Genomic DNA, 14195 nt, shown 5'->3' with positions numbered 1-14195 from the left:
AAATCTATGGCAAAAATTGTAATAAATGTAGTTCCTCCACTGAAATAGTGAGCAAACTCATGTTACAACTGGATTGCAATAGTCTATCATGCAACCTTATCCCATTATAATTAACAGCAAACCAAGATTTTTTATTATTATTCTAACTTAATAACTCTTTTTTCCATCTTAGACAAAAGTAAACAAATTGATTTGACATTTGACATGTGTGTCTCCAACTCAGTGTACTTTTCATCGAACCACAGGATGGGTTGGGTTTTTTACCAGAAAGCTTAAGAAAAATCAAATACAGCATTTAGAAACCCACTTTTTGGGAACATTTTCATCTCACCTCATAAATATTATTCTACAGTTTTTAGGATTGTCACGTGTCCAGATAGCATGAGCTTTTTTTGCTCTTGGCAAGCACTAGTCTGTTTGATTGGTTCTGATGAGAATAATCCATTATTATAGGCTGTTTCCACAATTTGTAGAGCCCAATGCACTTCTAAGAGAGTAGTAGTTACAGAAAGGAAAAGAAAACATTTGTCACAATGCACAACCTGCTCTCTGTTTGGGGTATTAGGAAGATATAAACCTGACTTAACCAGGGAAATGGAACAACTGGACAATAGACTAAGTCCACTGGGCAAAATACTAAATGCTGTAAATGATCTGTTTCTGATCCTGTAATGGATCTATTCTACAACCACAAAAATTTAAATTCATGTTATAAACAGATGAAAGAGTAATGCATCCCCACTACTCTAAAACAGTAGTGGCCAGATAAAAAGAATATAAAAATGAAGTTAGTCAAGGGGATTGCTAAAGCTGTTAGTAAAACTGATTATTCGTCTGCATCAAAACATTTCTTGGGCAGTATGTTTAAGCTGATTTACTTTGTTTGCCAGATATCATCTGCCTGCCAAATACCACTACTACCTTTAGTCATGCATTATTATCTAGAATTCCAGATATTCACAAAGCTTTATAAGCACAAAAGACAAGAGGTCTCCTACTCTGGTGGGCTTACAGCCCATCTGAACCAACACAGGAACTGAGCACAGACTCGTAACAGCAACAAATGAGCAGCTTAGGGAGGCAACACCCAAGGGATATTTTCATTCCTGTGGTCTGGAGCCTTGTACCATATATCACTTAGTGTGTTAGTCCTCGCAGGAAGTAGCATTTGTCTTGAAGGAGGCAAACCCCAGATTTAATTCCCATTTCTGGTGATTATGCTCATAGACATTTGTCTACCATTCTCTTAAACTGATTTACTCTTAGTCGTCGTATGTCAGTTCCAAGGGGTCTGAGATACATGAAAGTCCCTAACCAGATTTCAAAAAGCTATAGAGTTTCAAGGTTCCCTGCAATAAGCTTGGATTTTTAGAGACAGTTACTTCTCTTTCTCTGAATTGGATGATGGCTGCAGTAACAAACTTAAACAGCACAGTTTAGAAAAAATCCTAGAAGAAATGGTAGCCTCTTAAACAGGATAAATATGCAGTTATAGTGGAGAGCTTCATGAATCACTCTAGAGTATGGACTTAAGAGAGAACACTACCTGCAACACAGAGCTTGCTGGAATTCATGTTCTTACTCTAGTAAAAGTGAGGAAGACTAGATGGTCTCCTATTTATTGCAGCTCATGCAAAAGTAGTTCTTCTTCCATTCACTGTTACATTAATGTGTTTTTAGACTGTAAATGAACAAGTCAGGCACGCAACAAAAGAATTTAACAACTATCAATGTTTAAGTCATTAAATATTTAATATATAGGGGGGAGAGGGGAGCTGTTTGACCCCATGATGAAGTGACTTCATTTTCAGAATGGAAAGCATTGCAAAGAAATATTAAGATAATCATATTTACCTATTGCCCACATAACTGTGTCGAAAGAATCTGTTTCTTCTGTGTTCAGGTCAGCATTTTTCCAAGTGACTTGCAATCTGTTGCTCTTCAGTTTTTCAACTTTAGTTGGGAAACATCTCTTTAAAAATTTTGTGCCGTAAGATTCCATGTGCTCAGTTACTAAAGAAGCCATTTGCTGTTGAGTAGTGAAACAAATTTGTTTTTTCTTAGATATATGACCTTTTTAATGTAAACCCCTCCTTCAGCTGGGTTCAGGAAACCTCAGTAAATACCTTGTGCATTTCAAACAGTCTTTATCACTTAGTTACTATGCATTGCTAACACACAGTAATTTAGGGAGCCACTGTGACCTGCAATTCCATTCCAAGAGGCACCTACATCTGAATACACAAATTATTTTCCAAAAAAATAAAACAGTATATTAATAAAACTGTTGCTTTTAAAGCATTTGTTTACACAATCTTGAGCATATTCAATTTACTATTACCATAATTACCATTTTCTTGTAGTTTGATGAAAATTAAATACTTTCATAAATCAGTGGGAGATAAATATTCCCCTTTGCCATAACACCTGACATTTCTCTGCAATGACTATGAATCACTAAGGTTTCATGGAAAGTTCTACTGCAAAAAAAAAAGAAATAATACTTTTTCCTAAGAGCCTGTTTGAAATAATGCCACACCACACTCAAGTAGTAAAGTGTGGCATCAACAGGTTTATTCAAAGACGTCAGTGCTCTTGACCGCAGGAACTCAGGTTTCACCTTGCCAGAGTATGTTTATTACTTAAAGGATGTTATTACAAAACCACTCACATAGAACAACTACACACAAGCTCTCTCAGCTTACAAAACTTTATTTTCAAAGTTGATATTAACTAATATGAAGGCAACAGCAGGGTTCTGTCTCTTCAGAAACGTGAGAGCTCACTAATCAGTTTCCATCAGACTCAATGTGGCTGCAGACTGGACATAATTATTTTATCTCCATTAATACTTTATCTGCTTTGGTATGGCCATTGTGCTCTTCCTGCCTACAGAGGATCAAGTTCTCAGAGCAAACCCTACTGTAAGTGTTTGACCAAGTGCCACACACACACACGATTCCCTGAATGCTCAGATCTTGTGCTGTTACAGGGGTAGATTTCTTCAATGAGGAGTGTAAATCCCAATAATTATTCTTATACAGTGTTTTGCAAACACATGCCACCAGTTTTAAAGCATACAAGCTGCTAGTTTTAGGGAAGCCAGTCCAAAGTGGGAGAGTGTGACATACAACCAGGAGCTGTCACTAGTGTCACTACCAAAAGTGGTGTTTGTCCCTGCCACTTAAGCAACAATACTCCCACCTCAAAAATTGTGCGAGTACTAGGAAATGTTTGGAGAAGCAAACAACACTTTTTCTTTAGGAGATAAAAATAATCAAATCTATCTTTTAATTTATTTGCTAAATAAGGAGATGTAAGATATTCTGTACTTGCCTGATCAAACCCACGAAGTGGGATACTTCTCATCATGACTGTAGTGTCCAATCCAATGCCTGTTAGAAAACCAGCACACTCCAGGGAAACATCTGGTGACACACCAGTTAAGCAAATATAAACAATAATTTTGTATAAACACAATATGTAAGAGTAGTATACAAGTGGGCTTTTTACTTGGAGATACCAAGTTCTCCTCACACAGACATCTTTAGCTTGTTTTTGTACATAGAATAAAACTTGGAAGTCTTATAGTTAACATAGTTAACACTGGATTTAAGATCCTGAGAATTTATCCTCTGCTGATCTTAATTTCCATGACACTACTGCATAGAAAACTATTACTATTCTCCTACCAATGAGCAAAGGAATTCTGAAAACTGAACTTTCACAGGAAAGACAGCTATGCTACTTATAATCATAGATCATCACAAGCTTTTCAAAGGATACAACTGGCTCCAACAACCAACCTGTCACATAAAAAGAAGAAAAGAATAAAGCAGTAGAATGAGCTTGTGCATATTCTTGCACAACCAAAAAAAAAAAAACCAGTTGCTGATGTGGGTGTCACATTTGCCATCTTCCAGTCAGCTGGGACCCCCCAATGAGCCAGGACTGCTGGTAAATGATGGCTCAGTGAGCTCTTCCACCAGCTCCCTCAGCACCCTTGGGTGGATCCCATCCGGCCCCATGGATTTGTGCATGTCCAAGTAGTGTACCAGGTTTCTAACCAATTCCTCATGATTTATGGGGGCTTCATTCTGCTCCCTGTCCCCATCTTTCAGCTCAGGGGTTGGGTACCCAGAGAACAACTGCTCTTAATATTAAGGACTAAAGCAAAGAAGGCATTAAGTAACTCAGCCTTTTCCTTATCCTTTATTACTGTGCTTCTCCCCCCGCCCTGCATCCAATAAAGTATAGGGATTCCCCTGAGCCTTCCTTTTGTTGCTCTGTATTTATAGAAACATTTTTATTGCCTTTTACAGCAGTAGCCAGATTAAGTTCTAATTGGGTTTTGGCCCCTCCAATTTTCTCCCTGCACAACCTCATGGCATCCTTGCAGTCCTCCCTCTTCTCCCAGAGGCATAAACACTCCTTTTTCTCCTGAGTTCCAGCTAAAACTCTCTATTCAGCCAGGCTGATCTTCTTCCCTGACAGCTCATCTTTCAGCACATGGGGATGGTCTATCAATTAGATTATGTCTTCCTATCAAGTAGATTACAGTTCCCAATATAAGATTTTATTCACTGCTAAATTTCATTTTGATTTATAACCATCTGCTTTTTAATCATCGTATTTTTCCAAATGCCAAATATTTGCCCTTCCTATCTTCAAACATTTGAGTATGCTATTATAGAAAATGGGTTTTAATAGATTTACTTAGACTGGTGTTTACCAAATACATCCACTTTAGTTCTTCAATAAAACTCCAGCTCCCATCTCTCTCAATATTTCACACCCTTTCAATCAAGAATATAATTGAAATGGCCCATCAACACTTTCAGTTTATGAGGTGTATCAGCTCTCCAGCACAGAAGTTTCCATGTCTGTCCCCAGTTGCCCCTTACACTGCAGCCGTTGTCTCTCTCTCCTGACGACATCCTCAGTTCCCTACATTTGCTGGGTACAAAAGGCAGAATGCTCAGTCTCTGTTCTGCAGGCTGCAGGCCCAGCCAGGCAGCCATTAATACTCAGCTACTGCACATGCTGCACTTGTACTCCTTTGCTGTTCGTGTGTTACGCAGACTTGTTAAAATCTCACAGTTTGGAGATGCATCCCAAACAGTATTTCCACTGACAACAAAGTATTTTGTTAAGTTTTTGAATGGGCCTGTGGCCTATGCCTTACCCTAAACCAATCTGCAGCATCTCCCAGTTCTAACAGCAATGCTTTTAAACTTCTGAGGAGTGCAGACATGGAGGCTGCAGCTCCGTGAGCCCCAGGGACTGCACAGTCAGTACAACACATGTTTTCTCACAAAAAGCCCCAGATAACATCTCCCTATCCTACAATAAAAACATACAACTTCTGAAGGTGTACAGAAAATAGGTTGAGTTAAGGCGATTAAAATCTGCTAGTCTGGGGTTTATGTTTGGCAAACAATTTAACATAATGGGAAATAATTTTTCCAGCATTAGGGTATCTGATTCATCTGTGAATGGATGATCACTCCCTCATTAGCATGCACCTCCTGGGAAGTGCTGTAAAAAGCCACATGCTGCCCATAAAGAAATATCTGTTGGAGGGATAAGAAATCACACAGGGAAAAGAATGAGAATTTCTGTAATTTGGGCATATGTTTGCTCTTCTTTTTCATTAGATGAAAAATAGATGTCAACTGGCACTTATTCATAGCATCACCCCCACATTATTCACCTTTTCTTGTACAAAACCGGGGGTTCCTGGGCATTGTCAGTGTCTAACAGAAAAGTTAGGAAAGCAGAACCTAACCTTGTTCACACCTGCTCAATCTCTCACTCATTCTCAACACATTTCAAGGCATCTTTTCTAAGTCACTCTGTCAAAACCCTTCATCTCAGTAGTGAGAGTTTCTTCCCCATGTTTGTATATCTAAGGGACTTTTAAGGTGGTTAATGGTTTACCTTTTTTTTTTTTTTTAAATATGAATAACTGCAGGACTGACAGTTCTATAACCTCCAGGCATGTAATTTGTAGCTGAGATATGTACATTTGGAAAGGGAGAAAAGAAAGAGTAAGTACAACACAGCTCAGACTAAAAACAAAAGGTGTTAAACTGAACCTTGGGAATATTTATAATAGAAACAAATCCGACAGAAACAAACCTTTAACAACTCCCTCCTTCATTTACTAAGACATAGCCTGATAAAGCACAGAAATGCTACTGTAAGCCCCTGCAGGCTTATTTTGACTAAATCTCAGGAATGCAACATATAAACACTAGACTCCCACATTACACTGTTACAACTTGCATTAGCAGCAACTGGACAAAAGCCACATTTTCACAAAAATATCTTACAAGGATAAATCTTATATTTTGGTTTGGGTTTTTTTTGGGGGGGGGTGTTGGTGTGGGTGTTGCTTTTCTTAAAAATGATTTCCTCGCATAAATCATGTTTTTGAAATTCAAGAGGTAACTGATACACTACAAACAACAGCAAATTTACTTTCTTGTTAAAACTGTACTAAGAAGCCTCATTTATCTATTTGATGTTTAGCTTAACCCAGTGCATTTTTTATAGCAGAAAGTCACTGCCATGAATGGCAACTATGGTTTCTTTGCAAAAACACCAGCATTATAGTTTGAAGTCTTTTGCTTTTTCTAGAATTTCTCCATAGAGACAACAAAAAAAATAGCATTATCTGACTTTCATGCTAGCAAATCTGCATTTCCTATCACAATTATTTTCATCAGAACATTGCTCTGTAGTTTAGAGTTTACTCAGAATCTTACTGTGCTATGTGCTGTAAAAAACAACTATGGTATCTTAGTATTTCCATTAAAACCAGTGTTTTAATATCTCAGTAAAACAATAGCTTCCAAAGAAAAAGAAATGGCAAAAGTAACCCAAATGTCTCATCATATTTTCTTTTGTTATCAGAACTGCCACAGCTTAGGAGAAAGCAAAATTATGCTGGAGTTTCTCCCCTAATGTAGGAACACTTTCACACCCGCGTGGCGAGGAACAGCGACTGAGCAGCCCCTGGGTGAGTTCATGCTGCCCTCTTGTGATTTGGGGTGTAACCGCTACAGCACAACCGACCACGGTCAAAGTGCGTATGTAATTTGATTTTAGAAGGGAATTTCAGAAGAGGAGGAGGGGGAAGATCTATGGGTTACTAATGAAGGTTGGTAGCATGATATTGATGCAATGCAAAGCACATTTCAGAAGGAAAACAGAAGAAAAATTGGTGTATAAAAGGCAATTTTGAACATTTTTCACCTTGCCATATAGAAAAGGTAGGAATGCCAGCACCTATTACAGCCATGGTAAGGTAACTCACGTTTTTCCAGGAGACTCTTTTAACCAGAACAGATCATCACTTGTGATTCCATGCTCCAGTGCACCTGCAATCTATGATCACACAGTTGAATCTACAATGCAAATCCTGTCAGCAAAAAAAGCTAATAGCAATTTGGGGTGTGTTGGCTGTAGTATAGCCAGCAGACCAAGGGGAATATATCTGGGGCTCCCCACTTCCAACCTGAATTATCCTACAGCTCTGAGCAACATCCACATACTAAATTGGAGCAAACTGTTTTCTATGGAAATGTTTTTCTAAAAAGCCATTCTTTATATAAAGAAAATTTTTTGTGTGACACAAGTCAAAAATCACTCATATGTTGCTTTATTTTTACATTCTTTATCCTCCTTCATTGTATTCTGCAACTCAACCAGCAAAGCACTGGAGCTGTCAAATGGAAGGGTAACTTACATGTGTAGGATATTTTGGTCTTCCTCCAGTAGCAATGACAATATTATCTGCAGTAACAATAGTCTACAAAAAAAATTAAAAAGTCAAAATCAAGCATTTGCAATCCTTTTTTCTGTCTTTGGATTTCATCTATGTACAAATGAGTGATAAATGAGAAAGCTGGCACTACCATCTGCTATTTACATGACATAATAATCAGCAATGCATTAAAAAAAAAGAACGGAGATAAAATTAATACATGCAAGAGTTTCTCCTAGCCATTCTTTACCAGGTTTTATTTTAATATTACCCTTGCAATTGTTCTTACATTGAGCAAGACTTTGATGACTACTTGGAAGCAATAGTTATGCACAAATGGCAACGTTTTACAATCAATTTCTGGTCAGGATAAAACGAGATAGTAACAGTAAATTCTCTCAGGCCTGAAGTTAAGCTACTTCAAAAGGAAAATGTTCCCAGAAAATCCTAGGCACTTTCCCCCAAAAACCTGATATTCAAGCTGATATTAACCAGTAACATTAAACAATTACCCTCAAAAAGGTGTTAAAAAGGTGTTCAGACCTCGTTAAATATGCAGCAATAGCCACCATTCCTAGGTGACCCAGCTGTGCATTCACACTAATTGCCTCCCACACACAATTTGGTATTACCAAGTTAATCACCCCTACAAATCAGCTGAAGGAGGGAAACAGCTCAGAGCAACCTAATGCTCAGAATTTACATTTCTGTAAGCATCAGGATAACTGACCAAATCAAACCAAAATCTTTTATCTCAGCATTCCCATCTGCAGAGAAAAGCAATGGCATCTAACAGGTCAGGCCAGGGACTCAGTAGGCACCAGTCAAGTTCATAAACAACTTCTCTAAGTGGAAAATGCAAATCTCACTCACCAAAACAATACTGAATACCTAAGGCAATTTGCAAAAGGACAATGTGGCTCCCAGAAAACCTGAAATGCTCAACGTGAAAAACCCTGCAGAAATCACCACAGCAGCTCACCTCTTTACCTGCTTTTGTTAAACCACGGACTGTATGTGGATCAGAAAAACTCCCTTTTATGTTGAAATATTTCACCTTCCTGTTTAGAAGAAAACAGCATCAGCAGTGCACACTGAACAAGAATAGGTATGAAATACAATCAGCTACTTTTTCTGTATTTAAGTGCTAAAAAAGGCAGCAAATAGGCATAGAGCAGTAAAAGGAAGAAATCTCATTTCATAGGACTGTTTGCAGCTCTATCATAATTTTTTACTTAACTCTTGTGTCACACTTAACTCCTCTATACAGAAAAGTAACTAACCTTGTAAACAAACTCTGAGATCAGGCTATTGACCTTCAAAAAAGACATTTTCCATTATCTATAGCATTTCTAATACCATGCCCATTTGAGAACACACAAAAGGGACTCAGCAGGAGTAACAAGACTAGAACCTGTTATATTTTCTATTAATATAATTTCTCTATAAAAAGAACTACATGCTGAAAAACTTGGAATCATTTGTTCACTGAAAGCAAAAAAAAAAAAAAAAATCTGCTGCTCTAACATAGTGCTAGCTGTGGATTTGTATGGCATAGAAATTTTGGGGGACAAGATCAAAAGTATCTTAAGAAACATTGGCTGCTTCATATTAATGCAAAACCTCTCCAGACTAAAGAGAGCATCACTACACTGCTAGAAAGCTTTCGTGTATGGTCAGTGTTGACCACTATTTCACAGAAAAGAAAAGGAAAATGGGAGAGGAAGAGACCACTTGCATTGACAAGGCCACTTACAGTCCTCAGCAGGACAGACTTACAGACTCAAAATACTAGCTCTAGATAGAAACTTCAAAGGCAATTCTGCAATTCTACAAGGGCAAGAGCACCTCCTTGACTGTGGGAAGAAAGATGAACTTCAAAGTCTTATTTACTTGTCTTGTAGCTGCACTCTGTGTCCCCAGTTCAAGGATTTCACATAATTTTGAACACCTTGTGCCATCACAGACCTGTCACAAAACAAGAAACTGAACATGAAACCATCATATTACAAATTCAGGTTATGCAACAAAAAGACATAGGCAATTGCTAAAAATGAGGAATGATCTACAGTATTTTTTTGCTGTAAAAGCAAATTATTGAGTCCAAATCAACATAATTTTTGCCCTGAGAAACCAGTAACTAGTTCTGCTTATAAACAAGTACCAGGCTAAAATTTCCCATGCAAAATTCACATCCCTAACTGTCCCATTATAAACACCACGTGGGAAAAGGTTATTGCTATGCATTTGCAGCACATAGGAGTGGAGATGGGCAAAAGTCTTTACCAGGTATGATGAACAGGTTGGGATATGTTCCAGCCATAGTGTTGGGCATCTTTAAGTGCACTCCCTAAAAGGGCTGCTTGATGCATAAGCTTTTTAGGAATGCAGCCAACATTCACACAAGTTCCACCAAGTCCCCATGTGGTTCCTTGGGACAAAAAAAGGAGAAAAGAAAAAAGAAGTAAATGCATCAGATTAGTGTAACAATGCAGTTGGGTACATGGTAGGTAAAATGTTCTGTAACAAGACCGTTTACTATCTCCTACAGATCAGTTTCTAACTTTGTTTATGGTCATTTGCTTTGATAAAAACCATCTCTGTATATTTTTCTTCTGAAATTCAAACCATCTCAGAGCTCAGGAGATCCAGTTACTAAACATCCATGTTTGCAGATCTCATTTTATATATTGTACATGAGGAGCCTCAACATGACACAATTTGTAATTTTTAGAAATTGTAAATAACATTTTGACAGGGGGAATATTCTCACTTTTTAACTCCAAAGTCTACTACAAATGGTAGTGTCAAACACTGCTAACAAGCTTAATGTGCAGGGGAGCAGGCAGAGCTGGTTCATCTTGGAGAGAACGAGCTGTAGAACAAGCGGGACTTAAGGACTTTTACTCCAAGCAAAGCAGGCAGTGTGGCTTTGGACACTTTGCTGTCTGGAGCAACCTGCTCACCTGAGCAACTGAATTATATGCATTTCCAATTATTACCCTAGTATTTCTCTTCCATACCTCGTGGGGAAGGTTCAACATAATCCAGAACAGCCACTTTTCTTCCAAACTGAGCAGCTTTAAACAAAGAAGCAAGGTAAGATATTTAGAGGAAGGAGAAACACACAAACATAAATATTTTTAGTAGCATAGATACAGATAAGACACAGGAGATGACAGCTGGTGTTTTTTCTGTCTAACTCAAGATACCAGACCAGGTATCAACCTGCCTGTATAGTCAGCAAGTTCTCTGGAAGACACTTAGTAACCCAGACAGGGGCCTCCAGCTTCCACTGACCCTAAAAATGCAACCTGACCTCAAATGAGATGTTTAAGAACACTGTGGGTTGTCGAACATGTTACCCTGACATACATAGGGGCAAGGTTCTCTACAGCAGTTAAACAGCTCTTGGAAACAGTTTGAAAGGATTGTTGTTTTAACACATAAATGAGAAATAGTATTAAAAAAAAAAATACAGTATCTGTGGAGGTACTCTGCACACTTTTATAACAGTGAAATGGAAGCTTATTAGTTTTTTCCATAACAAAAGAAGAAATATTTTTAAGAAGGCTAAGAGGAAAGCTAAACAAGATTACACCACCTGAGGGTGTGAATTAGTTTGCAGATTAGAGGTATGGAGCTAAGTTAATGATTAATGTGCAGGTACTGGAGCGTACTATGCTTCTTAAAAAGCTTTAGGATTATCAGTAGCACTTCCCTTAGTTTCCCTAAACCCCACTGAAGCTAAACCAAAGCTTCTGTTAGTTATTTATGCATACAAACCTTCTTTTGCACAAGCAAGGCCTCCAGACCCTCCGCCAATGACCAGAAGATCATACTCATTCTTTCCTGTGAAGACGTGAAAAAAGAAGGAAAAGAAAGAGACAAGGAAGATGGGAGAGGTATGTAAGAAGGACAATATCAGAGTACACCTATTTTTACAACTGATTATTGCTGATTTGGGTTTTCTTCACTTTATTCTAGCACTGTGGGTTTTTTTATTAAACTGTCCACTCTGGTTTTGTAAATAAGATACAGAAAATAAAGTAATTCCAACGAAGTGAGAAAACAGATTCGATTTTTACACAATGTCCCAAGAGACTCATAACTGATGCAACCGAAATCCAGTTCAGGTCTCTGCATTACAGCAGCCAGTTCTACACAAATATTTTTCCCCGGATCACCTTATCGGACGCAAAGCTTTATGTACCGTGTGTGTTTTGCCGGGCCGTCGGGTGCGGTCAGAGGAGAAGCTGGCCCCTGCTGCCACTTCGGCCTCGGCAGAGACCGGCCTCGGCACAGAGAGCCCCGGCCCCGGCACAGAGAGCCCCGGCCCCAGCACAGAGAGCCCCGGCCTCGGCACAGAGAGCCCCGGCTCCCGGCACAGACGGCCCCAGCCCCGGCACAGACAGCCCCGGCTCCTGGCACAGACGGCCCCAGCCCCGGCACAGACAGCCCCGGCTCCTGGCACAGACGGCCCCAGCCCCGGCACAGACAGCCCCGGCTCCCGGCGCGGTGTGAGGCGGCGGGAGCAGCCCAGGTGAGCGATGACTCGTTTTAGCGAGGGCACGGGGTCGCTGCTGCTTTCGGAGGCGTCGCGGGCACTGAGCCCATGCAGCATCCGACCCCGGGCGGGGGGGCTTCCCCTGGCAGCCCCGAGCGGACGGGGAGGGCCGCGACCCTTTGGCGCTAATTCCGGAGGAAAGGTTTGGCTGCCTTTGGGACAGCGCCGGCCCCTCTGCGGAGCCCCCACTCCGCTGCAGCGTGCCCTGAGCCCGGGGTTCCCTCAGGGCCAGGGGCCAAGGGACGGGCTCTGACAGGAGTAGCGGTGGTTGCCAGAGCCCTCACGGATGGAGGCGGCCGCCGCCCGCCCCGCCTCGTGGTAGAGCGGAGAGGCGGCCCGATCCCACAGCACCCGCTCGAGTCCGGCATCCGCGGGTGGTGGAAAGGCTGGGGGGACCTTCCCCGGGCGCTTTGGGCGTCGGAAAGCGCAGGCAGCCGCTTCTCGTGGGGAGTGGCGAAGGCGCGGCCGCTGCCGGGCCCGAGCCCCGCGGGTACCGCGTACCTGAGAGCGCTCGGAGCGTACGGCACAGCCCCGACACTGCCGGAGAACGCCCCCGCCGCCACAGCGCCGCCATGCTGTACGGCACAGGGCCCCGCGCCCGCCAGGACCCTGCGGGGTGGCCGCGCAGCGCCTGAGCGGAGGGCGGCAGGCCCCCGTGGGGATCCCGCGCCAAAACCACCTGAGGGGAGCGCTCGGCCCGGAGCCCTCACGGGGCTGGAGGAGGCCGGCACAGGCTCTGGCGCATCACACACACCGGCACAGGATCGCTAGGGTTGGAACGGGCCTCTGGAGATCACCCAGTCCAACCCCCCGTACAAAGCAGGGCCAGCTGGAGCAGGTGGAATGGTAGTTAGGAATGTCTCCAGAGGGGATGATTGCACGACCTCTCTGGGCAGTCCAGTGCTCTGCCATCCCCAACGTAAAGCTCTTTTGAGGTAAAACTTCGTGTGTTTTAGTTTATGGCCATTGCTCCTCATCCTGTCATATGCATTAATGAGATTCCTGTTCATTCTTCTCTTCAGAATAAACAGGCCCAGCTCTCACAGTCTCTCCTCGTAAGAGATGCTCCAGCCCCCTCATCTTCTTCATGGCCTGGACCCTCTTCAATAGCTCCTTGTCTTTGTTGTACTTAGGAGCCCAGAATTGGACACAGTATTCCAGTTTTGGGCTCCTCAATTAAAATTAGTTAAAATTTGTGTTAAAATTAGACATTTGGAAGAAAAAGAAACCCCACAGTTTTCTTGACTGGCTTCCCCCCAGATCTTGCTGTAGAAAGGGTTCGGAGAAGGCCTTTTGGGAAAGACAAGGATCATGATGACTGCCCAAAACCTTCACCGATATCCAGGACTTGTCTTTTCCCCTCTGAACTGCCCATCTGTCTGTAGCAGACATGGTGCAGGTGCAGGGCTGACAGTCAGAAACCTCTGAGGAGATGATTTGAGCAAAGCCTCTCCCTTCCATGAGGTGTTAGAGGCAACACGCAGTGTTGCTCCATGTTCCTGTGACTGTGACACATTCAGGATTGTGAGCAGTCCCCGGGTCTGGAGAAGGGGGTTCCTCTGCTGAAATGCTGGAGCAGGGCTCAGGCAATGTGGGTCAGTGACCCCAACCTGCACCACCAGCTTTCACACATGGCTGGGCTGTGGTGGGACAGATATCTGCTTGGGACAACCTGTCAGAGCACCTCCAAAGCCTCAGGCTCCGGCAGCATTCCTTATCCCTGTGCCAGCTATTGATTAAAGAAGGGCAATGCTGCTGACCTATCCTGAATGGGAGCTGTGAGAGTTATTAATGCCTGTGATGTGTTCTGACAGCCTGAGGTAAAAGGCCTCAAAGCTGACATAGGTCAAAACAAAT

The 14195-nt window shown here is 41.8% G+C and overlaps 1 protein-coding gene across 2 annotated transcripts in view; it reads right to left on the bottom strand.

Moving 5' to 3' along the window:
- The window catches only part of TXNRD2 (thioredoxin reductase 2), a 33383-nt gene extending 20440 nt beyond the window's left edge, over positions 1-12943 (bottom strand). The window contains exons 1-11 of one of the 2 annotated variants that reach the window (XM_069030648.1): positions 12840-12943; positions 11558-11623; positions 10795-10851; positions 10058-10202; positions 9665-9739; positions 8754-8832; positions 7754-7816; positions 7322-7392; positions 3787-3806; positions 3337-3428; positions 1855-2029 (exon numbers count right to left, since the gene is read on the bottom strand). In XM_069030648.1, coding sequence (XP_068886749.1) covers positions 1855-2029; positions 3337-3428; positions 3787-3806; positions 7322-7392; positions 7754-7816; positions 8754-8832; positions 9665-9739; positions 10058-10202; positions 10795-10851; positions 11558-11623; positions 12840-12912 — 916 coding nt within the window. In that variant the 5' untranslated portion in view covers positions 12913-12943. Of the gene's footprint in view, positions 1-1854; positions 2030-3336; positions 3429-3786; positions 3807-7321; positions 7393-7753; positions 7817-8753; positions 8833-9664; positions 9740-10057; positions 10203-10794; positions 10852-11557; positions 11624-11984; positions 12000-12839 lie in introns of those variants that run through there. The other variant, XM_069030649.1, reaches the window with a different exon arrangement.
- Between the last annotated feature and the right edge of the window lie 1252 nt (positions 12944-14195).

This window comes from Aphelocoma coerulescens, chromosome 15 (assembly GCF_041296385.1).
Source record: "Aphelocoma coerulescens isolate FSJ_1873_10779 chromosome 15, UR_Acoe_1.0, whole genome shotgun sequence".
Taxonomy (NCBI): domain Eukaryota; kingdom Metazoa; phylum Chordata; class Aves; order Passeriformes; family Corvidae; genus Aphelocoma; species Aphelocoma coerulescens.
The sequence above is the reverse complement of the archived record's forward strand: the minus strand, read 5'-3'. Positions and strand labels throughout refer to the sequence as shown.